The 23,669-nt window shown below is 43.0% G+C and overlaps 4 protein-coding genes across 5 annotated transcripts in view; 3 read left to right on the forward strand and 1 right to left on the reverse strand.

The window, feature by feature from the left end:
• The window catches only part of LOC126995848 (lachesin-like), an 81,909-nt gene extending 77,044 nt beyond the window's left edge, over positions 1–4,865 (forward strand). For both annotated transcript variants that reach the window (XM_050855727.1, XM_050855726.1), the window contains exon 6: positions 1,927–4,865. In XM_050855727.1, coding sequence (XP_050711684.1) covers positions 1,927–2,037 — 111 coding nt within the window. In that variant the 3' untranslated portion in view covers positions 2,038–4,865. The remainder of the gene's footprint in view (positions 1–1,926) is intronic.
• A 4,596-nt stretch (positions 4,866–9,461) lies between these two features.
• Positions 9,462–16,341, reverse strand: LOC126995854 (uncharacterized). Its single transcript, XM_050855733.1, has 5 exons — positions 16,238–16,341; positions 15,099–15,226; positions 12,075–12,170; positions 10,170–10,470; positions 9,462–9,921 (listed from the first exon to the last, which is right to left on the reverse strand). Exons 4-5 carry the CDS (start codon positions 10,456–10,458, stop codon positions 9,605–9,607), a joined length of 606 nt encoding a protein of 201 aa, XP_050711690.1. The 5' UTR covers positions 10,459–10,470; positions 12,075–12,170; positions 15,099–15,226; positions 16,238–16,341; the 3' UTR covers positions 9,462–9,604.
• Positions 16,342–18,473: 2,132 nt separating this feature from the next.
• Positions 18,474–23,669, forward strand: part of LOC126995851 (serine/threonine-protein kinase Pkn1-like) — a 15,588-nt gene continuing 10,392 nt past the window's right edge. Inside the window, exon 1 of the mRNA XM_050855732.1 lies at positions 18,474–19,225. Within this exon, the coding sequence (XP_050711689.1) occupies positions 18,653–19,225 (573 nt within the window). The 5' untranslated portion in view covers positions 18,474–18,652. The remainder of the gene's footprint in view (positions 19,226–23,669) is intronic.
• The window catches only part of LOC126996259 (serine/threonine-protein kinase pim-2-like), a 16,892-nt gene continuing 14,726 nt past the window's right edge, over positions 21,504–23,669 (forward strand). Inside the window, exon 1 of the mRNA XM_050856635.1 lies at positions 21,504–21,651. The gene's annotated coding sequence lies outside the window, so the exon portion shown is untranslated. The remainder of the gene's footprint in view (positions 21,652–23,669) is intronic.

Consider the following 23,669-nt stretch of genomic DNA (forward strand, 5'->3'; position numbering starts at 1 on the left):
AAAACTGACAGTGGTGATTGCTTTTCAAATTTCATTACTTTAACATCAGAGAGTTGAAGAGTCTTGCAATTGATAGGTCCCATTTCAGTGGCTAGAGACTTGATGTTCAAGAAATCTTTGTAACAAAGCTCTTTTACTAAGAAAGGCTGTCCTTTCTTTCTAGCAATTCGCATTGCCGTTACGTAAGTTTCCGGCACATAAATGGGTCCACTTTTTAAAATTCTCTTTACTTCTCTTTCAATTAGGGAATGGGCAGAGTCACCCTCATTTTGGGTATGCCCTTTTATTAGAAACTTGTGTGTTATTGAAGTTATATTTGGTAAGTTGTTTACTGCATAAAGGTAAAGTGCCATCATAAACTTATTTTTCTGTTGGCCAGAACAGTTATCTGAGTAAAAAATTATGTCAGTTTCTCCTGCCTCACACAAGGTTTTAATGTAATCGAGAACACAGGTCCCAATTTCATTAACCCCACGTTGGCCATTAGTTTCATTCCAGACATAGCAATTACATGAGTTTGTTTTAGCATTGTAAATAGTAAAATTTAAAACATTCAGCTTTGACTTGTAATAAAAAACTGAAATGTCCCCTTTTGGTATCTGCATTACAGCCTGAAGGTCATAAACAGCAACAACTGCATCACTCTCAGTTTTATCTTTATGTTTTTCATTTCTTGACATGTCTTTTTCTTTGTGGTGATTTTCAAAGCCTTACTCCTCCGAAAGTTTTGATTGTTAAAATAGTTTTCATCAAAATTGGCTCATTAATAAAAAAATAGGCTTACCTCAGGTGCGTGAAGAAAGACCGACATAAAACTTCGACATAAAACTTGGATTAGGTTAGGTTAGGTTAGGTTAGGTTAGGTTAGGTTACCGTTAACTTTTGAGTCATGTTTCAAGCCATTGTCGAAGTTTTATAACGGTCTTTCTTCACGCACCTGCTTACCTCCCACCTTAAAGCAAATTATATAGAAATATAATCAAGGTTATGATAGTATATACCTGTACTATTTTCCTCAGGGTTTTCTTCTCTGTTTTCCTTAGCCTTTAATGCTGCTTCTAGCATAAGTTTTCCTCTACATGACATGGTACCTACTTAATCTGAAAAAAATATGATATTTATGAATACAATGTTTTGTTGCAACAATGTCACCAATGTAAATAATACACTAACTTTTTTAAGTTTTTCGCAAGATTTTCAAAATAACAATGACATAATTTAAGTTAAACAAAAATGTGCTACTGTAATACGAGGTAATGTTTGTAACAATACTGTCATAACTCAAATACAACACCTATTATTCACAAGGTTTTTTTCCAATAATGACACATTTTGATTTAGGACGTAAAACATAGATCTGTTTGTTTTTACCAATAATGACACATTTTGAATAATGACGTAAAACACAGAGCTCTATGTTCGCAGACAAAACGTATTACATCAAAATAACACATTATTGCATGAAACATAATTCATAAGTTCAGTACTTACATTTTGCACTAACATAGATCTAAATCAAAATATGACACTCTAAATGACAGCGTGAGTGTAGTTACCCCAACGACGGTCACAGCACAACTGACATGTAACGGTCTTCACGCAAAGAAGTTGGTACATATTATGTTATGTCGTTAGGACATTTAGCTCCTCTAGCGGTCAATTTTTTAACTACAATTATGACACTTTTGCCAAAAAAATCTGCGTTTCAAGATGAATATGTCTATATGGATAACTCGAAAATCCATTTTTTTTAGTTATGACGTTGTTGTCGCAAACGAGCGATATAACAACGTCAAGATTTAAATGCAAAACAAATAAACAAAAAATGTAACAAAAAAGACTAATTACACTTGCTTCATACCTTTCAATGTCTTCAGGATCGTCAACGTGAGGTGCATGTGTCTAATTAATTATCCTTTCCCGCAGGTGACGTTGCTATCTCCAGAGGCGATGGCTTCCTCCTCCATGACCCTTTCTTCCTGCGGCGCCTCCCCCCTCCTCCTCCTCCTCCTTGTCCTGATGGGGTTAGCGAGATAAAAGGAAGCATGGGAGGCGGAGGAGGAGGAGAGGGGAAACCGTATAATGAAGTGTGATAGTACTTTAATCTTTATAGTGAGAACTGGTCGTGAGGTGTGTAAGAATTTGTGTGAGTTGTGAAATAAGTTATGATGATGAGTCTTTAGATGGTTTTCATAATTACGAAGAAGCGTAAGAACATAATGAGAGGTGTAATCTGTCCTAGAAAATGTATTAACTCAGTCTTAGTGTGATTTGTAAGAGTTGGCCTCATAGTACGTCTTGACCCCGTAAGAAATGCCTGAACTGGTGAAGGGTGTGCGAACTTGATATGTTTGTCTCGTCTTGAATTGGTCGTAAGAAATGCAAGAAGTTATGGGAGATGTAAGTCCATTATTCCTTTTAAGGTTAAATCTTTCATAGGAAATGTAAGAACTTGTTAAGGATGCAAAAAGAGTTATTTTTTTAAGTTGTGAATCGATAGTGAGAAATGCCAGAAGTTGTGAGAGGTAAAAGAATGATGATTATTGTACATTGTGAATCTGTTATAGGAAATGTAAGAATTTGTGAAGGATGTAAGAAGTCATTGTAAGTTGCAGTCTTCAAGTGGTTGTAATGGATGGAAGAAGTTACGAGAGGTTTAAGGGCGTCACTGTAAGTTGTGAATTTATCGTAAGAAATGAAAAATAAATGAGCAGGATGTAAGAAGTCATTATAAGTCTTTTAGAGGTGGAAAGAAATGGAAAAAGTAGCAAGATAAATTTTAAGTGTTCACTGTAAGCTGTGAGTGGTCGTAAGAAGTTGAGAAATGTATAATACGAGTGTTCATTGTACCACTTCATGAATTATTGGTACACGATATTATTTATAGTAGATCTAGGAACCTCTGTCTCTCAAATTGGAGGCGAGTATAATAATTGCTTGTGTGTAGGGTTGTATACTTATGTGGAGAGTTTAATATGAAGTGATTGAATGTAACATGAATGGTTTTTTTTTAATAATGGTGTATGCATTGAAAAGATATGAATTTATTAGGAATAGCCTACTTTTTATTAGTGCTGTATATGATTAATAATTGTGGAAGTATACAATAAATGCTTTCTTAATAATGATGTATGTGTTTAAAGAGTATCAATTTAAAAGGAACAGCCTACTTTTTATTAATTGTATATGAGTAATGAATGTGGATGTATAATTAATCTTTTCTTTCTTTATAATGTTGTATTTTATTAGGAGGGTATGAATTTAAAAGGAGTAACCTACTTTTTATCAATCTTGTATATGAGTGATGATTGTGGATGTATAATTAATCTTTTCTTTCTTAATAATGGCGTTTGTAGAAATTGTAGTAGAGTATGAATTTATGAGGAATACCCTACTTTTCTTTATTAATCTTGTTTATCAGTAATGAATGTGGATGTATAATTAATCTTTCCTTTCTTAATAATGTTTCGTATTAAAGAAAGTATGAATGTATGAGGAATAGGCTACTTTTTCTTGGTATCTTGATCTTGATCTTGATCTTGTTGTATATGAGTAATGAATGTGGATGTATATCTAATCTTTTCTTTCTTAATAATGTTGTATGTTGTTAAGAGAGTATGGATTTAAAAGGAACAGCCTACTTTTTTAACGCTGTATGATTAATGAATGTGGATGTATATATAATGAATGCTTTCTTAAAATGATGTTTATATTAATGAGAGTATGAATTTATGAGGAATACCCTACTTTTTGTTAGTGTTGTGTATGGTTAATGGATGTGGATATGTAGTGAACAGACACACACATAAAAAAAAAAAAGGGGGGGGGGGGATGCTAAAGAAGATATCGAACAAACTACAAAAGGTCTCCAACACCACCTTACCACGGGCCGCCTCTGGCAAAGGCCCGTGGTCCCTCTTACAGGCACAGGGAGGGAGCAATCTTACACCACCACCACCACCTTACCTCCAGCATCACCACCACCTTCATCACCACCACCACCACCACCGAGTTATGAATCTATAAGGAATAGCCTACTTGTTTAACGTATATTTTTAAGTAAATATGGATGTATAATGAATGTTTTCTTAATGTTGTATGTGTTTAAGAGTATGAATCTATAATGAATGCGTTTTATTAGTGCTTTATTTGTTTAAGAGAATGAGTGCTTTCTTAATAATGAGGGTATATAACGCTAAAGTCTATTCCTACAGTACTTACAAATATTCCTTTTTGTCTCCTAATGTAATACGGGATACAATAACACATAACACGTTGCCAGTATATTGAAAACCTAAACACCGGAACTAATTCACTAATATTCACCTGTACACTCGCTTGATTAAGAGCTATCGTGTAAGTGCATGGTAAATGGATTCCTATAAGTTACAATGAAAAGTTTTGTTATATGTATTTTTTTTCTCATGATGGCCACGGGGACGACTAACTGTGTAGGACTCATCTAAGTTAAACAGAAAGAGTAAAAATGCAATATAAACACAACTTCAGGCAAGGCTATCTTCAAGGGACCTTTTCCTTCTCTCATTTAACATCAAGTAAATAAACATATAATATTATTATAAGCTTAAGAGCGTGCTGTGTCACGAAAAGTCAAACAATCTGTAAGTTAGAATTACTCAAATGTTTTAGTGGTGTTTATTAAGGATTGTTTCACGAAATCATTAATAAACACGAAAAAAAAAAAAAACGTATTGCACTATATGAGCGTCATTTAAAGAGTTATAGATTAGAAAACTGACTTCTAAGAAGTTAAATTCTGTTCACTGAATCGCTGGCATATTGTCCTTTTCGTTGCTGACAAGTATTCTAAAGATTATTCCTCTTCAATAAAGTGATGTCCGCTATTATCGTCTTTTAATCAATAGGAATGAAGCCTCATCTCAAATGATTATGTTTGACAAAGATTCTTTCTCTGCTATGGATGTGAAAATAAAAATTATGAGAACCCGATTCATCTCTTTTCGCCCTTTTGAAATAGTTAATGTGAGAGCCGACAGCATCTGAGACTACGGGCCTAATTATGCAACAAAAAACATGTATCAATCAACAAATAATAAGAATACTAAGCAAATAACACTATCAACAAACAGTGACCTATCACTGTTTCATGAAACAAATAACTGATATCTCAAGCAAATATCAATTAACTATGTCAACAATATCAACAAACAGTAGCCTATCACTGTCCACTGTACATACAACAGCATCAATAGCAGCGGTCTCCATCATGTTTCCCTTACCTATTACCAGGGGACGGGAGGGTGGCAGTGAGGCAGCCAGGTAAATATGTACAGGTAAAGGTGGGGTAATTGGCAGCATACAATAATGAGAAGTGGTTGTACTATCAATAAGGGAAGTATCAAGACACCTCTCCATCCGAAATTGATCTCTTTTCAACACAACTCAATTTGCTTTTGCAGGTGTAGCGTTTGGGGGGCTTTTTTATTTTATTTATTTATTTTTACTTTGTTTTTGCCCTCGAGCTGTTTCCATTAATATAAAACCATAATAGTAAATATAAAAGAAATGGGTTATAGAAATAATTGAGTGAAGTGTAGCATTTGATTAGTTAGTAGTTAGTTAGTGGTTACATAGTATATGATTCCATGCGTATAGTGTCACCTGTTGCAGACTGAAGGTGTGTCTCCGGCTGACGCGGACAGCTACCAGTGCCAGGTGCCCGTCACCTCGGAGGAGGAGGAGCTCAAGGTGGAAGCCACCCTGCCTGCTGTGGTAAGATTTTAGTGGTTTTAGGGTCATTTTCAATAATGGTGAAGCCTACTATGCGTTTACAAAAATATAAAGTTGTAAGGAATACGTTTAATTAGTGTTGTATATGGCTGAGGAATGTGGAATTATACAATGAATGCCTTCTTAATAATGATGTATGTGCTTAAGAGAGTATGAACTTATGAGAAATAGACTACTTTATATTAGTGCTGTATATGGTTAATGAATGTGGACGTATAATTAATCATTTCTTTCTTAACAATGATGTTGGTATTAATGAGAGTATGAATTTATGAGGAATAGCCTACTTTTCATCAATCTTGTATGTGAGTAATGAATGTGGATAATTATACTTTTCTTTCTTAATGTTGTTTGTATTAGAGAGTATGGATTTAAAAGGAATAGCCTACTTCTTATCAATCTTGTATATGAGAAATGAATGTGGATGCATAACTAATCTTTTCTTTCTTAATAATGTTGTATATTATTAAAAGAGTATGGATTTAAAAGGAATAGCCTGCTTTTTGTTAACGCTGTATGATTAATGAATGTCGATGTATAATGAATGCTTTCTTAATGATGATGTTTATATTAATGAGAGTATGAATATATAAGGAATAATCTACTTTTTGTTAGTGTTGTATATGGTATGTGGATGTGGATGTATAATGAACAGACAACAAAGTAAAAAAATGGGGAGGTGAGGCTAAAGAAGATATTGAACAAGCTACAAAAGGTCTCCAACACCACCTTACCTCCATCATCACCATTACCTCCACCAACAACGAGTTACGAATCTATAAGGAATAGCCTAATTGTTTAACGTGTATTTTTAAGTGAATAGGGATGTATAATGAACGCTTTCTTAGTAATGTTGTATGTGTTTAAGGGAGTATGAATCTATAATGAGTGCTTTTTATTGTGTTGTATATGTTTAAAAGAAACCACTCATTATACAGCCACATTCTCTTAAACATAGGCTATAAAGCACAAATAAAAAAAAACATTCATTATAGATTCATACGTTTAAACATACAACATTATTAAGAAAACGTTCATTATACATCTACATTCTCTTAACTATGTATAATGGTATTAAAACATTAGGTCTTCGCTAAAGTCTGTTTTTACAGTACTTACCATTATTTCTTCTTGTCTCCGATTTATAATACGGGATACGATAATACATAATGCGTTACACAATATATTCAGAACTAATTAACACCTAGCTAATTCACTAACATTCATCTGTACACTCGCTTGATAAAGAGCTATCGTGTAAGTGCATGGTAAATGGATTCCTATAAGTTACAATGAAAAGGTTTTGTTATATGTATTTATTTTCTCATGATGGCCACGGGGACGAGTAGCTGTAGGACTCATCTAAGTTAAACAGAATGAGTGACTAATACAACACAATATAAACACAACTTCATGCACGGCTGTCTCCAAGGGACCCTTTCCTTCTCTCATCTAACACCAAGTAAATAAACATACGTGCAAATGAAGTTCTAATCTAACCTTACAATCAGAGAAATGAAATATGACTAGGTAACCTGTGGGCTACAAACAACTTTATTCTAGCAAGTATCGACTTTTTGTTCTCATATAACACCAAACAGATAAACAATCTATACTATAACCTGCACAAACCCAAATACAGGATAATGGAGTTCTAATTTCATCTTTCAATTAAAGAAAGAGAAAAATCAAACAGGAAGAGTGAGAAATAGGTACAACACAACACAAACAAATCTACGCTAGGTTATCATCAAATGATCTTTTCCTTTTCTCATTTTAACCCCAAGCAAATAAACAATAATTATTATGACCTGTACAGCCCAAATAGCCTACTGGATAATAAAGTATTAATCTAACTTTTCAATTAAACAGAAAGAGAGGAAGTTTATTACCTGTACAAACAACTATAGGCTAGGCTATCACCAAGGGACTTTTTTTCTCATCACTAAGCAAGTAAACAATCTAATTAATATAACTTGTACGAACCCAAATACGGTCTAATAAAGTTCTCACCTAACCTTTCAATCAAACAGATAAAAGAAATTCATTACCTGGATACTTAACTTCTTGCTAGGCTATAACAGACTCTCTCTCTCTCTCTCTCTCTCTCTCTCAACACCGAGCGGGATGATAAAGTTCTAATCTAACCATTTATTAAACAGAAAGGAAATATACTACATATACAAACAACTTTAGGCTAGGCTATAATCGACTTTTTTCTCTCTCGTCTGACAAAATCCAAATCAATAATCTAATACTTTAACCCGTGCAGACCTAAACATTCAAGCTGCAATTACCAAGAAAACAGAGTAATTTAGTATGTAATATGGATGTTAATAGACAAACTATTTCTTATTTCATTTTTGCATTTTATTTTCTTATCACCTTCACTATATTTTCTTCTCCTGTTCTCCTTTTCCCTTCCTCTTTTCTTTTCTTATTCATTTTCTTTTCTTTTCACTTTCATAACACTTTCCTCTTCTGTTCTTCTTCTCCTTCTTTTTCATACCATTTCTTATTCATTTTCTTTTCTTTTCACTTTCATAACACTTTCCTCTTCTGTTCTTCTTCTCCTTCTTTTTTATACCATTTCTTATTCATTTTCTTTTCACTTTCATAACACTTTCCTCTTCTGTTCTCCATCTCCCGCTTACTCATTTTGTAACTTGTTGTGACGAATGTGTAATAGAAACAAAATTTCCACTCGTAACCGATACAAAAAATATGTAATAAAAATCATAATTCCATGTTTAGCCTACGTCTTCTTTAAAACATTGGATCCTTTGCTTGTATGAAAGAAAAAAGCTGAAGGAAAGGAGAAGGCAAAGATAATCAAGTGTCCGTTCAGTGTCACGTCTGTTCTGTTTAGTTGTGAAGAATTATGATAATGACAATTATGATGATGATGATGATGATATAAAGAAAACTAATTAAAAAATAACAAAAAAATGAAAGCAACAGCAAAATGATTGATTGCAATGATGATGATGATAATAGTAATAGTAATAAAAAAAAATAATAATAATAATAATAATAATAATAATAATAATAATGATAATGATAATAATAAGAAGATGAAGAAGATGACTGATAGTGACAAAAACAATATTAATTATGATAATAATGAGAAGTAAAGTTAGTAGTAAAAATAATAATAATAATGATAATAATAATAATAATAATAATAATAATAAGAATAAGAATAAGAAGAAGAAGAAGAAGAAGAAGAAGAAGAAAAAGAAAGAAGAAGAAAAAGAAGAAGAAAAAGACAGAGAAGAAGGAGAAAAAGATGATGCAGAAGAAAAAGAACAAGAACATGAACAAGAACAAGAAGAAAAATTAAGAGAAAAAGTAAAAAAAAAAAAAAAAGGAAGAGGAAGAAAGAGAAGAGTAATAATAATAATAGCAATAATGATGAGAAAAAGTAGAATAGGAATAAAAATAAGATGATGATGAAGAAGAAAAAGAACTAAAAGAACAAGAACAAGGAGAAAAGGAAAGAATAATGTACAAAAAGAAGAAAGAAAGAAGAGGAAGATAAAGAAAAGTAATAACAACAACGCAAGTAATAGTAATAATAATAATATCAATAATAATAATAATAATAATAATAATAATAATAATAATAATAAGAAGAAGAAGAAGAAGAAGAAGAAGATGAAGAAGAAAGAGAAAAAAAAAAGAAAAAAAAAAGACAATGAAAAAGAAAATTATGAAAAAGGACGAGAATAACATGAACAAAAAGAACAAGAAGAAAAAAAACGAAAAATTAACAAAGAAAAAGGAGAACAACAACAGCAACACTACCAACCCAACACGACCCAACCCAAAATCAGTCATCCATTAGCAGCGACTTGCCAGAATACAACACTCGCTTACTAAGGTGGCCCGGGCGAGAGGGAGGAGGAGGAGGCGGAGGGGGGCGGGGGAGGGGCAGCGTGACCGTGACCGTGGGTGTTCTAGGTGATGGAGGGGGGAGAGGCCTGCTGGTGGTGCGTGTGGGTGTGGGTGGAGGGTGTGTGGGTGTGGGCGCTCGGGACATGGTGGAAGTGAAGGCGGCGGGTTGGGTTCGGTTGTGTGGTTGCTTACTGCTGCTTTTGATAGTGGAGTCTGAGGCGCCTTCCCCCTCGTCCACTTCAATATTCAGCTCTGTAAAAAAATAAGTAAATAAATATAGAAACAAAGACAGAAGAAAGGAAAAACAGAAAGAAAAAACAGTAATATAATAGAGGAATGGATAAACAAACAGACAGACAGACCAAACACACACACACACACACACACACACACACACACACACACACCAAAAATAATGATAACAAAAAAAGCTAAATCGAAGAAGAAAAAAAAGTAGCTACCAAAGATATCAGATACAAAGGTCTCCCACACCACCTTACCTCCATCACCACCACCATTACCACTACCACTAAAGACACCAGTCGCAGGGGAGCAGACAGGGGTGGCTTCAGATGGCAGGACAGGGGTGGCGGGTGTGGGGGCCCTGGCAAGTGTGGTGTTGTGTGGTGTTGCGGCCCTGGTGTTGGTGTTGGTGGAGGAGGCGACCCCGCGCACCACACTCAGGAGATGTTGGTGCCTCAGAGCCTCCCGCGCCGCCTGTAGCTCCTCCCGCGCCTCCGTCAGCTGGCTCTCGCGGTCCTTCAGCTTGTCTTCGAATTCTGAGCGCATCGTCTGTAGCTTCTGCGGGAGGAAAAGAGCGGAGGCGGAAGAGGCAAAGGTCGGTATTCTTAGACACTTTCTCTTCTCACATCAACTATTTCTAAAGGTCAAAGAGGGGGTCAATCGGGTTTTAATGAGTGTTTCTTAAGGTTCACGGTACTGAAGAAGGGCCAAACTACCACCAGGGTCATAAAAGTACTATTGGAAATGCCCACAACTCCTACGAAAGCCTTGTCAAATAGGTGCACATGGGCGATGAAATGTTTAATAATGCGGCTTTAAAGAGGTTGGTATTGTCAGACACTTCTATCCCTCACATCAACTATTTTCAAAGTCCATAAAGGAGATCAGTCGGGTTATCATGAATATTTTTGTAGGTTCAGAGTACAGAAGAAGGATCAAACTACCACCAGGGTCATAAAGCTACTCCTCGAAATGCCCATAACTCCTTAAAAAGCCTTGTTAAATATGTGTGCTTGGCCGCGGAAATGTTGTATAAGAATATGGTCCAGAATGTGTTGTGATGGGAAGCTAAAAGTTGGAAGCAGGTGAAGGGGGAGGGGGAGTGGAGGGGATTGTGAGAAGAAAGGGAGTGGAGTGGGACGTGGAGTCGGAGGTGAGTGGAAACTTGTCTGGGAAAGAAAAGGATGGAAAAGAAAGACAAGAGGATGGAGAGGAGGAGGAGGACGAAGACAGGATGCGTTGAGAAGAGAGAGGAAAAGAAGGAGGGGGAGTTGGGAGGGAGAAGGGAGTGGAGTAGGAAGTGGAGTCGGAGGTGAGTGGAAGCTTGCCTGGGAAAGAGAGGGATGAGGAAGAAGGACAAGAGGATGAAGAGGAGGAGGAGGAAGAGTAGGATGCGTTGAGAAAGGAGAGGAAAAGATGGAGGGGAGTTGGGAGGGGGAAGGGAGTGGAGTGGGAAGTGGAGTCGGAGGTGAGTGGAAGCTTGCCTGGGAAAGAGAGGGATGGAGAAGAAGGACAAGAGGATGAAGAGGAGGAGGAGGAAGAGCAGGATCCGTTGAGAAGGGAAAGGAAAGGTAGGAGAGGGAGGTATAGGAGAGGGGATAAAGAGGGGGAGAGGAGAGTGAGATGTGGAATCGGAGGTGAGTGGAAACTTGCCTGGGAAAGAGAAGGATGGAGAAGAAAGACAAGGGGATGAAGGAGAAGAGGAGGAGAAGGAGTATGATAGGTTGTGAGGGGAAAAGAAAGGTATAGGAGGAGGAAATGAAGGAATGAGAGTGAAAGCTTGCCTGGGAAAGAGAAGGGTGGAGAAGAAAGACAAGGGGATGAAGAGGAGGAAGAGGAAAAGGAATAGGATACGTTGTGAGGGGAAAAGAAAGGTATAGGAAAGGAAAGGAAGGAATATGAGTGGGTAGGAGGTGGACAATGAAGAAAGATGATGAAGAAGAAAAAACAAGAACAAGAAGAACAAGAACAGGAAAAAAATACAAAGAGAAGAAAGAAGGAAGAAAGCGAAAAAGAATAATAAAAACAACAACGCAGCAATAACAATAATAAATAATAGACGAGAAGAGAAAAAACACCAAAGGAATACAAAACAAAACAGGTAAGGTGAGACAAGTCAGAAACACGCTGAAGGTCACAAAGGAAGGCAGGTAAGGACTCACGCTGGCGAAGAGGTCGAGGTCGGAGAGGGAGCGCGAACTGACGGTCTTCTGCAGCTGGGCCAGACGACTTCGCAGCTGTTCTTGTTCTTCGTGCAGCTGTAGAGGGGGGGGAAGGGCGTGAGGGAGAGGGGCAGGTTGGCAGTGAGTGGAAAGGGGGCAAGCAGAAGGTGGAAGGGGGATGGGAGGTCAGGTTGGTAGTGGGGAAATGGGGGAAGGGCAGTGAGTGGAAGGGGGGAGGTGGGTATTACTGGAAGGGAGAGGGGGGCAGTCAGTGGAAGAGGGAGGGGAGCAGTGAGTGGAAGAGGGAGGGGGTCAGTGAGTGGAAGAGGGAGGGGGCAGATCTTCTTGCTCTCTTAACTGATTCTTGGTCATCCTCTCTTAGCAGTTTTGGTGAAACTTTCTCAGTTGCGCTAGACATATCGAAAGCCTTCGATAGAGTCTGGCACAAGTCTTTGCTTTCTAAACTGCCCTCTTTCGGATTCTATCCCTCTCTCTGTTCCTTTATCTCCAGTTTCCTTTCCAGCCGTTCTATCTCTGCCGTGGTAGACGGTCACTGTTCTTCCCCTAAGTCTATCAACAGTGGTGTTCCACAGGGCTCTGTCCTATCACCCTCTCTCTCCCTATTATTCATCAATGATCTTCTTTCCATAACAAACTGCCCTGTCCACTCATACGCAGACGACTCCACTCTGCATTATTCAATTTCTTTCAACAGAAGACCCTCTCAACAGGAATTACATGACTCCAGGCTAGAGGTTGCAGAAGGCTTAACCTCAGACCTTACTATCATTTCCGATTGGGGTAAAAGAAACCTGGTGTCCTTCAATGCCTCAAAAACCCAATTCCTCCACCTCGACCACTCGACACAATCTTCCAAACACCCATCCCATATTCTTCGACAACACTCGGCTGTCACCATCTTCAACACTAAACATCCTCGGTCCATCCTGAACTCAAAATCTTAACTGGAAACTCCACATCTCCTCTCTCACTAAATCAGCTTCCTCGAGGTTGGGCGTTCTGTATCGTCTCCGCCAGTTCTTCTCCCCCGCACAGTTGCTATCCATATACAGGCCCCGGGGCCTTGTCCGCCCTCGTATGGAGTATACCTCTTACGTGTGGGGGGACTCCACTCACACAGCTCTCTTGGACAGAGTGGAGTCTAAGGCTCTTCGTCTCATATGCTCTCTTCCTCTTACTGATAGTCTTCTACCTCTTAAATTCCGCCGCCATGTTGCTTCTCTATCTTCTAGCGTTACTAATTTTTCACGCTGACTGCTCTTCTGAACTTGCTAACTGCATGCCTCCCCCCCTCCCGCGGCCACGCTGCACACGACTTTCTACTAAAGCTCATCCCTTTACTGTCCAAACTCCTTATGCAAGAGTTAACCAGAATCTTCACTCCTTCATTCCTTACGCTGGTAAACTCTGGAACAATCTTCCTTCATCTTTATTTCCTCCGGCCTCCGACTCGAACTCTTTCAAGAGGAGGGTATCTGGACACTCCTCCCGAAGTTGACCCCTCTTTCGGCTACCTCTTTGGATTCTTTTTAGGAGCAGCGAGTAGCGGGCTTTTTTTTTTATTATTGTTTCCTTTTTAGTGTGCCCTTGAGTTGTCTCCTTTGTTGTAAAAAAAAAAAGTGAGTGGAAGGGGGAGGGGGCAGTGAGTGGAAGGGGAGGGCAGTGAGTGGAAGGGGAGGGGCAGTGAGTGGAAGGGGAGGGGCAGTGAGTGGAAGGGGAGGGGCAGTGAGTGGAAGGGGAGGGCAGTGAGTGGAAGGGGAGGGGCAGTGAGTGGAAGGGGAGGGGCAGTGAGTGGAAGGGGAGGGGCAGTGAGTGGAAGGGGAGGGGCAGTGAGTGGAAGGGGAGGGGCAGTGAGTGGAAGGGGAGGGCAGTGAGTGGAAGGGGAGGGGCAGTGAGTGGAAGGGGGGAGGGGCAGTGAGTGGAAGGGGAGGGGCAGTGAGTGGAAGGGGAGGGGCAGTGAGTGGAAGGGGAGGGGCAGTGAGTGGAAGGGGGAGGGGGGCAATGAGTGGAAGGGGAGGGGCAGTGAGTGGAAGTGGAAGGGGGGAAGTGAGTGGAAGGGGGAGGGGGCAGTGAGTGGAAGGGGGAGGGGGCAGTGAGTGGAAGTGGAAGGGGGTAGTGAGTGGAAGGGGGAGGGGTCAGTGAGTGGAAGGGGAGGGGCAGTGAGTGGAAGGGGGAGGGGGCAGTGAGTGGAAGGGGAGGGGCAGTGGAGTGGAAGGGGAGGGGCAGTGAGTGGAAGGGGAGGGGCAGTGAGTGGAAGGAGGGGCAGTGAGTGGAAGGGAGGGGCAGTGAGTGGAAGGGGAGGGGCAGTGAGTGGAAGGGGGGCAGTGAGTGGAAGGGGGAGGGGGCAGTGAGTGAAATGGGAGGGGAACAGTTGGTGGAAAGAGGGGAGGGGCCAGTGAGTGGAAGGGGGAGGGGGCAGTGAGTGGAAGGGGGAGGGGGCAGTGAGTGGAAGGGGGAGGGGGCAGTGAGTGGAAGGGGGAGGGGGCAGTGAGTGGAAGGGGGAGGGGGCAGTGAGTGGAAGGGGGAGAGGGCAGTGAGTGGAAGGGGGAGGGGGCAGTGAGTGGAAGGGGGAGGGGGGTAGTGAGTGGAAGGGGGAGAGGGCAGTGAGTGGAAGGGGGAGGGGGCAGTGAGTGGAAGGGGGAGAGGGCAGTGAGTGGAAGGGGGAGGGGGCAGTGAGTGGAAGGGGGAAGAATAAGAAGACGAAAGTAAAGACGATGACGACGAAGAAGAAAGTAGAAGCCTTGCCAAGTATGAGTATGACCAGGCTATTAAAACTACCCCTGGAAATACCCACACCCTATTAGTATATCTGTGTAATAAAGATCTATGTAAATCTATGTTAAAACCTTCTCCTTTAAAATAGATCAGTCGGATTATCACGAGTGTTTCTTCCCGTTCATGGTAAGCAGAAGCCTTGTCAAACCATTACCAGGCTATTAAAACTATCCCTGGAAATACCCCAAAAAAACCTATCTCTGTATCTATGTAAATCTATGTCATTACCTTCTTCCTCTGCTCCTCCAGGGCCTCCGCGTTCCTCCGTTCCTCCTCCTTCAGTAGCTCCTTCGTCGCCTCCAGCTCCTGTTCCTTCTCCTGCAAGACCTTCGCCGCCTCCTCCGCCGCGCGCGAGGCTGAAAGAACATAATATTATCAGTCACTCAGTCAGTCAGTCACACAAGAAACCAGCCAATCAGTTAATCAACTTATCTAATTAATCTCTTTTTACTTAATTCCTCCCTTACACTTTCCTACTTTCTTCCTCCATTTCTTGATCTATTTCCTTATCTTCCTCCCTTATTTATTCTACTTCTTTTTTTTCGTCCCTTTTTATTCCTCTCTTCCCTCGTTCCCTTTCCCCCGGTTCTCTCTTCCTCACTTTCCTCCTTATTTCCCCTCCATTCCCCCACTTCCCTTCCCCGGTTTTCTCTTCCTCCCTTTCCTCTTTATTTTCCCTCCATTCCCCAATTTTCCTCCCCCGGTTCTCTCTTCCTCCCTTTCCTCCTTATTTCCCCTCCATTTCCCCACTTCCCTTCCCCAGTTTTCTCTTCCTCCCTTTCCTCCTTATTTTCCCTCCATTCCCCACTTTTCCTCCCCCGGTTCTCTCTTCCTTACTCTTGCTCTTGCTCTCTTCATTCCGTTATTTTTCCTTCCTTACTTTTTCCTCCAATTTGTTTTCTTCTTCCATTTCTTCTTCTACTTCATTTTTTCTCTCCATTTCCTGTTCCATCTATTTATACAAACCTTTATCCTCTTCGCTCTTAATTCCTCCCTCTACTTTTATTCTATTTTTTTTCTTCCTTCTTTTCTTCTTCAACTTCTTTCTCTCTCCCTTACCTTATCCTCCTATTCGCTTTTTTTCTTTTCTTAGTCTATTTCCTTTTCTCCTTCCATTTCTTATTCTATTTATTTTTTTCTCCCTTCAGTTTTTATTCCCCTCTTCTCATTCTCTCCCTTCCTTCCTGCCTATCATCATTACATCGTTTTCTTTTCCTTGTTCTTTCTTTCTTTACTGTTTCCTCTCATTCCTTCTTCTTTCCTCCCTTCCTTCATTCCTTTTCCTCACCTTCCTTTCCCGGGTATTTTTCTTTCCTTACCCTCCTCTCCCCTTTTCTCTCGCTTTCCTTCTATCTATCTATACAGACCTTTCTCCCTCTCCTCCTGCAGCGCCGTCGTCAGTCTCCTCTCAGCCTCCTTCTGCGCCTCCTCCTGCTCCTTCCTCAGCCGCTCCGCCTCCTCCGCGTGACTCTGAATGATGAGGAGTTCACATACGGGTCATTAGCAGCTGGACGAGGATGAGGAAGAAGAAGAAGAAGAAGAGGAAGAAGGAGGAGGTGGAGAAGTAGAATGCATGATACAGGTGAAGTTGAGGTGGGTTGGATAATTTTAATGTATTGTTTCCTCTTAAAATATTTTCTTTCTCTTTGATTGAAGGAAAAGAGGAGGACAAGGAAGAGGAGGAGGACATGATAATGAAGAACAAGTGGATGAAGAAGAGGAAGAAGAAGAAGAAGAAGAAGAAGAAGAAGAAGAAGAAAAAGATGAAGACGAAGAAGAAAAAAGATGAAGACGAAGAAGAAAAAGATGAAGAATACGAAGAAAAGGAAGAAGACAAACACAGAGACGAAAACAAAGACAAAAAAATAACAAAGATGAAGCAGAAGAAGACGAGGAAGCCAAAGACGAAGAAGAAAACAAAAAAAGACAAAGTTTGAGGAAGAAAAAGAAGCCCTCATCAACACACAGGTACACATTCTCTCACCTTCTCCCTCAAAATATATTATTTTCTCTTAATTGAAGGAAAAGAGGAGGACAAGGAGGAGGAGGAGGAGGAAATGATGATGAAGAACAAGTAGATGATGAAGAAGAAGAAGAAGAAGATGATGATGATGATGAGTTTGAGGAAGAAAAAGAAGCACATCAACACACAGGTACAGTCTCTCACCTTCTCGGCCTCCTGTTGCCCCTTCTGCAGACGATGCACCTCCTCCAGCAGTCTGTTCTTGGTGTCTGAAGGGGACCAGAACAGACAGACAGACAAAAAAAAAAGAGACACACAGACACACAGACAAACAAACATTCTTCAATCAAGTATTCAGTTCATATTTACTCAATCAAATCAATGTAAGCAATACTAATTAATGCCCATGAATCTGCCTATTTATCTATCTATTAGTTAATCTATCCATATATTTATTTACTTATCTATCTGCTTATGTATTAGAGAATTTATCTATCTGTCTACCTATCTGTCTATCTATCCATCTACTTATTTAATTAACAATCTATCTATGTATACTCAAATAAATATTTCTATTCATCTTTGCATCTATTTACCTATCTCCTTTATTTCCTACCTACCTATCTGTCAACCTTTCAGTTAGTCAATCAATCAATTATAATCAAACAAACACTTTAAATATCTACCTATCTACGTATCTATCAGTAAATCAATCAGGCTATTTATCTATCTATTTATTTAATTACATATCCTCCTATCAACCTGTCAATCAGCCAAGAAGAACAAAAGGATGAAGTGGATGATAATAATGGAGAAGGAGAAAAAGATGATGACGACGAAGGTGAAGAAGGAGAAGCAGAAAAAGAAGAAGTCGATGATGACGAAGACCCTCAACCCCCCCATCCCCAACACCCACAACTAGGGTTCCAAGTCGTGTAAAAGTTTCCGGAACATAGAAATTTCCAGAGGGTTTCAAGGAATTTTCAGGGCACGGAAATTTTGGGAATTTTCACCTTTTTCACACGTGTGCTTGTATTAATAAATAGACCAATTTTGGTTGATAAAACACTTAATTAAAGTTTTCACGAGATAAAAATTGTACTTCCATTCAAGCTGGGATTTTTCAGCCTCCGCCAAGTGGCCTTAGACTACCCACCTGCTGTCCAGAAGACCACCTATCAACCCGGACTCTAGATTCTAGGATTAAAGATGAGCTCCGGGGGGCAGCATGAGCCAATGCAAAACGGCGCCACTATAAACACTTACCTGCGCCACAACGGCTGGGGCCGACCGTCAGGAACTACTACGAAAGCCTACCGACGCACAGGCGAAGATGTAAAAAAAACATGCTACACCTACATTCATGTTATTTGTGAGCCTGCTTGGAATTATACAATTCTGGGGGGAGGGCGTAACATACATACTAATTTTCTAGGTCAGCTGTAGCTTTACAATTACTGCATTACACTTTTTGCTTACCTCTCTCTCTCTCTCTCTCTCTCTCTCTCTCTCTCTCTCTCTCTCTCTCTCTCTCTCTCTCTCTCTCTCTCTCTCTCTCTCTCTCTCTCTCTCTCTCCATTACTATCAATTTTATTAAAACCAAGACACACACACACACACACACACTTTGGCGTAGGTCCGAGAAAAAGAGGGAAGCTTCCCATTCTTTGATATCAGAGGCTCACCAGCTCTAGACTCGGGGGGGTGCAATGTCAACTCCAGGCTCCCCAAAACGGCCGCCCAAAATACGAGGTGACATGCTGGATCTCAACACTAGAAGGGCGTCTACTGGAGCAAGTGCTTCCCGTAGCCAACCCACATGCAGAACAGCACAATGAGCCCTCACGTGGAACCCGCTGCCCTCTCTGACGGCACCATCCACGACATGCTGCAGGACCAGAGCACATGCCTGCTGGGGGAGGGGGGCTCCTGCTCCGTCTTCCTGGTCAACTACAAGGGCGCCTCGCGCTGCCTCAAGGTGTCCACACTCAAGGGGAACACAGCCTTTCTCCGTGAGGCCAGCACGCTGCTCGCCCTCGACGGAGCCGGCGGCGCCCCGCGGCTGCTCGGCGTCAGCGACGGGAAGGGCCAGGAACTTGCCCTGCTCACCACCTACTGCGGCGAACACACCTTCGACGACCTCCCGCGCCTGGCGCCCACCGACGCCGAAATGCTGCGCGCATTCCTGGACCTGTGCCGCGCCCTGCAGCAGGTCCACGCCCGCGGCGTCGTGCACAACGACATCAAGGCCAACAACGTGGTGGTGCGACGCGACCCTGACAACGGTCGCCTGCACGTCTCCCTCATCGACTACGGCCTGGCTCGGGGCAAGGGCCTCACGCTCTTCCACGAGCCATACGACCATTCATTGGCGCCCTGGATGGCCCCGGAGGTGCTTGAATGCGAGCCATGCCAGCCTGCAGGCGACGTGTATTCACTGGCCTGCCTGCTGGACGAGATCCTGTACAGCTGCACGGCTCTGTACCCAGACCTGATGGAGGTGGTGCTGCAAGCCCTGTTGCCGAGCCCCGAGGAACGCCCCTCTGTGCGGGCCGTCGCCAAGGCGGTGCAGCGGTGTCTCGCCCCGCACCGCCGCTCCTTCAGGTCTCGGCTCCGCTCATTCTTCGGAGGGTTAAAGAACACCTTCGGCAGCTGCCTGCCACTCCGCAGCCGGGGACGCGGCAACACCCCAGTGTCCTTGACAGCCAGCAGGGCACACGCCAACGCCTCGGCGTCCGCGACAAACACCTCGGCGTCCGAGACAGCCTCGTCGGCCGTGACACACCACTGAGCAGCGCGGGGCGTCTACAGCCAAAAACCAAGAAAAGGAACTCTCCTTTACGTGTTTACAACACGACCTCAAAGGCACAAGGGCCCCCCTTTCCCCACCTTTTCTATACACTGGGAAGAAGCTTTACGGATACCATTCTCAATTCTTTTCAGGACACACTTTTTATGTTTTTCAACTTATTCATTTTGTTCAAGTTATTTCATTTTATATTTCCTCCTAACTTTTGCCTTGCGTGTGTGTGTGTGTGTGTGTGTGCGTTTGTGTGTGTGTGTGTGCGTTTGTGTGTGTGTGTGTGTGTGTGTGTGTAATTCACCACGGCCTGATCGCGAGTTGGACTCGTAATCGCCAGCAGGTACCCTCCCGACAGAGCAAGTGTTCATTTAGTCGATCTCTGGGTACTGCCAGGACCTCATATACCACAAACCGCATCCCCCTTGCTCTAGGAGGGACAGTAACCGCTCCTAGTCAACTGAAAAATCCGGCCTGAGCGGGCTCGAACCGCCGCCCTCTCAGAACGTGAAGCCTGGCAGCGCAGCGCTCTACCAGTTGCGCCACGAAGAGGTATGTAAACAAATTTAAGTCTTCACAACAGTCTGATACTAATCCGAAGTCAGTTTGCGTGAGACCCGAGCCTCTCCACATTTCTACCGCGTCACCCCTGTCTCTCTCTCTCTCTCTCTCTCTCTCTCTCTCTCTCTCTGTGGTAAATTTTGGGTTCCAAGTTCAAATCTCGCCGGGTTCTGGCCATTCTTCAAGCTGCCGTCCAGTGGTGGAATACCCATGCACACGCTCCTATGAATTTTGTCTAATAGCGAGTGCATCAGAGCGTAACGGAGGGCGGTATGAGCCTCAAAGGCGTCACTTAAAAAAGCCTGCCTGCGCCACCATCAGGCAAAGGGACATCATCAACAGCCCCTTATAACTGAAGTACAAAGAGGCAACAGTAATCTCAGCCTTAAAAAAATTAAAAATAAAAAAATAAATAAATAAAAAAAGCCTACAGACTCCATAGGCAAACTTTTTTTTTTTTTATTCTTAAAGTTCCCGAAAATTCCAATGGAAATTTTCCCAGCTCAAAATTTCAGAGTCATTCACACCCCTGACTTTTATCCCATGTTTGGTGATGTATTTGACTTTTTATTTGTTTCTTTTGACGTGTATTTTAAGGGATTTGTTACCTCCCCCTCTGTCCTTCCGTCTCTATAAGCTTCAATAATCTCTCGTCTTCTTTCTCCTTCCCTGTCGTCGCTTTGTCTAGCATTTTCTCTTCTTCGGCATCTCAGGTATTTTGAGGCTGCTCAACAGCCAGCTTTATATAGTGTCCCCACGCCTCCCTCTCTACCTGCTTCGCCTGTAATAATAATAATAATAATAATAATAATAATAATAATAATAATAATAATAATAATAATAATAATAATAATAATAACAACTATAATCAGCAAATAGCCTATAATTCTTACTACATGCCATATTCTTAAACATGTCGCCGCCTAAGCAAACGTATTTGACAAAGTTTTCATGGGAGTTACATTTCCAGGGAGAGTTTGATGACCCTGGAGGTAGTTTGGCCATTCTTCTGCACCGAGAACCTAAAAAACACGTATTACAACCGACCTGATCTCCCTTTTGGCCTTTTGAAGAGTTGATGTGAGCGGCGGAAGCGTCCAAAAGTGTGTCTGTCTGTCTGTGTGTGTGTGTGTGTGTGCTCTGTGAGGGGAGGGGCGGTCGGTCGGTCTCTCTCTCTCTCTCTCTCTCTCTCTCTCTCTCTCTCTCTCTCTCTCTCTCTCTCTCTCTCTCTCTCTCCATTACTATCAATTTCATTAAAAGCAACACACACACACACACACACACACACACACACACACACACACACACACACACTTGTAAAATGACGTTGGTCCGAGAGAAAGAGGGAAGCCGGAGTCACTCTTCCCATTCTTTGATATCAGAGGCTCACCAGCTCTAGACTCGGGGGGGTGCAATGTCAACTCCAGGCTCCCCAAAACGGCCGCCCAAAATACGAGGTGACGTGCTGGATCTCAACACTAGAAGGGCGTCTACTGGAGCAAGTGCTTCCCGTAGCCAACCCACATGCAGAATAGCACAATGAGCCCTCACGTGGAACCCGCTGCCCTCTCTGACGGCGCGATCCACGACATGCTGCAGGACCAGAGCACATGCCTGCTGGGGGAGGGGGGCTCCTGCTCCGTCTTCCTGGTCAACTACAAGGGCGCCTCGCGCTGCCTCAAGGTGTCCACACTCAAGGGGAACACAGCCTTTCTCCGTGAGGCCAGCACGCTGCTCGCCCTCGACGGAGCCGGCGGCGCCCCGCGGCTGCTCGGCGTCAGCGACGGGAAGGGCCAGGAACTTGCCCTGCTCACCACCTACTGCGGCGAACACACCTTCGACGACCTCCCGCGCCTGGCGCCCACCGACGCCGAAATGCTGCGCGCATTCCTGGACCTGTGCCGCGCCCTGCAGCAGGTCCACGCCCGCGGCGTCGTGCACAACGACATCAAGGCCAACAACGTGGTGGTGCGACGCGACCCTGACAACGGTCGCCTGCACGTCTCCCTCATCGACTACGGCCTGGCTCGGGGCAAGGGCCTCACGCTCTTCCACGAGCCATACGACCATTCGTTGGCGCCCTGGATGGCCCCGGAGGTGCTTGAATGCGAGCCATGCCAGCCTGCAGGCGACGTGTATTCACTGGCCTGCCTGCTGGACGAGATCCTGTACAGCTGCACGGCTCTGTACCCAGACCTGATGGAGGTGGTGCTGCAAGCCCTGTCGCCCAGCCCCGAGGAGCGCCCCTCCGTGCGGGCCGTCGCCAAGGCGGTGCAGCGGTGTCTCTCCCCGCACCGCCGCACCTTCAGGTCTCGGCTCCGCTCATTCTTCGGAGGGTTAAAGAACACCTTCGGCAGCTGCCTGCCACTCCGCAGCCGGGGACGCGGCAACACCCCAGTGTCCTTGACAGCCTGCAGGGCACACGCCAACGCCTCGGCGTCCGCGACAAATACCTCGGCGTCCGAGACAGCCTCGTCGGCCGTGACACACCACTGAGCAGCGCGGGGCGTCTACAGCCAAAAACCAAGAAAAGGAACTCTCCTTTACGTGTTTACAACACGACCTCAAAGGCACAAGGGCCTCCCTTTCCCCACCTTTTCTATACACTGGGAAGAAGCTTTACGGATACCATTCTCAATTCTTTTCAGGACACACTTTTTATGTTTTTCAACTTATTCATTTTATTCAAGTTATTTCATTTTATATTTCCTCCTAACTTTTGCCTTGCGTGTGTGTGTGTGTGTGTGTGCGTTTGTGTGTGTGCGTTTGTGTGTGTGTGTGTGTGTAATTCACCACGGCCTGATCGCGAGTTGGACTCGTAATCGCCAACAGGTACCCTCCCGACAGAGCAAGTGTTCATTTAGTCGATCTCTGGGTACTGCCAGGACCTCACACACCACACACCGCATCCCCCTTGCTCAAGGAGGGACAGTAACCGCTCCTAGTCAACTGAAAAATCCGGCCTGAGCGGGCTCGAACCGCCGCCCTGTCAAAACGTGAAGCCTGGCAGCGCAGCGCTCTACCAGTTGCGCCACGAAGAGGTGTGTAAACAAATTTAAGTCTTCACAACAGTCTGATACTAATCCGAAGTCAGTTTGCGTGAGACCCGAGCCTCTCCACATTTCTACCGCGTCACCCTCTCTCTCTCTCTCTCTCTCTCTCTCTCTCTCTCTCTCTCTCTCTGTGGTAAATTTTGGGTTCCAAGTTCAAATCTCGCCGGGTTCTGGCCATTCTTCAAGCTGCCCTCGAGTGGCGGAATACCCATGCACACGCTGCTATGAATTTTGTGTAATAGCGAGTGCATCAGAGCGCAACGGAGGGCGGTATGAGCCTCAAAGGCGTCACTTAAAAAAGCCTGCCTGCGCCACCATCAGGCAAAAGGACACCATCAACAGCCCCTTATAACTGAAGTACAAAGAGGCAACAGTAATCTCAGCCTCGAAAAAAAAAAAAAAAGAAAAAAAAGCCTACAGAC

The sequence above is a fragment of the Eriocheir sinensis genome, chromosome 9 (assembly GCF_024679095.1).
Source record: "Eriocheir sinensis breed Jianghai 21 chromosome 9, ASM2467909v1, whole genome shotgun sequence".
Lineage (NCBI taxonomy): Eukaryota > Metazoa > Arthropoda > Malacostraca > Decapoda > Varunidae > Eriocheir > Eriocheir sinensis.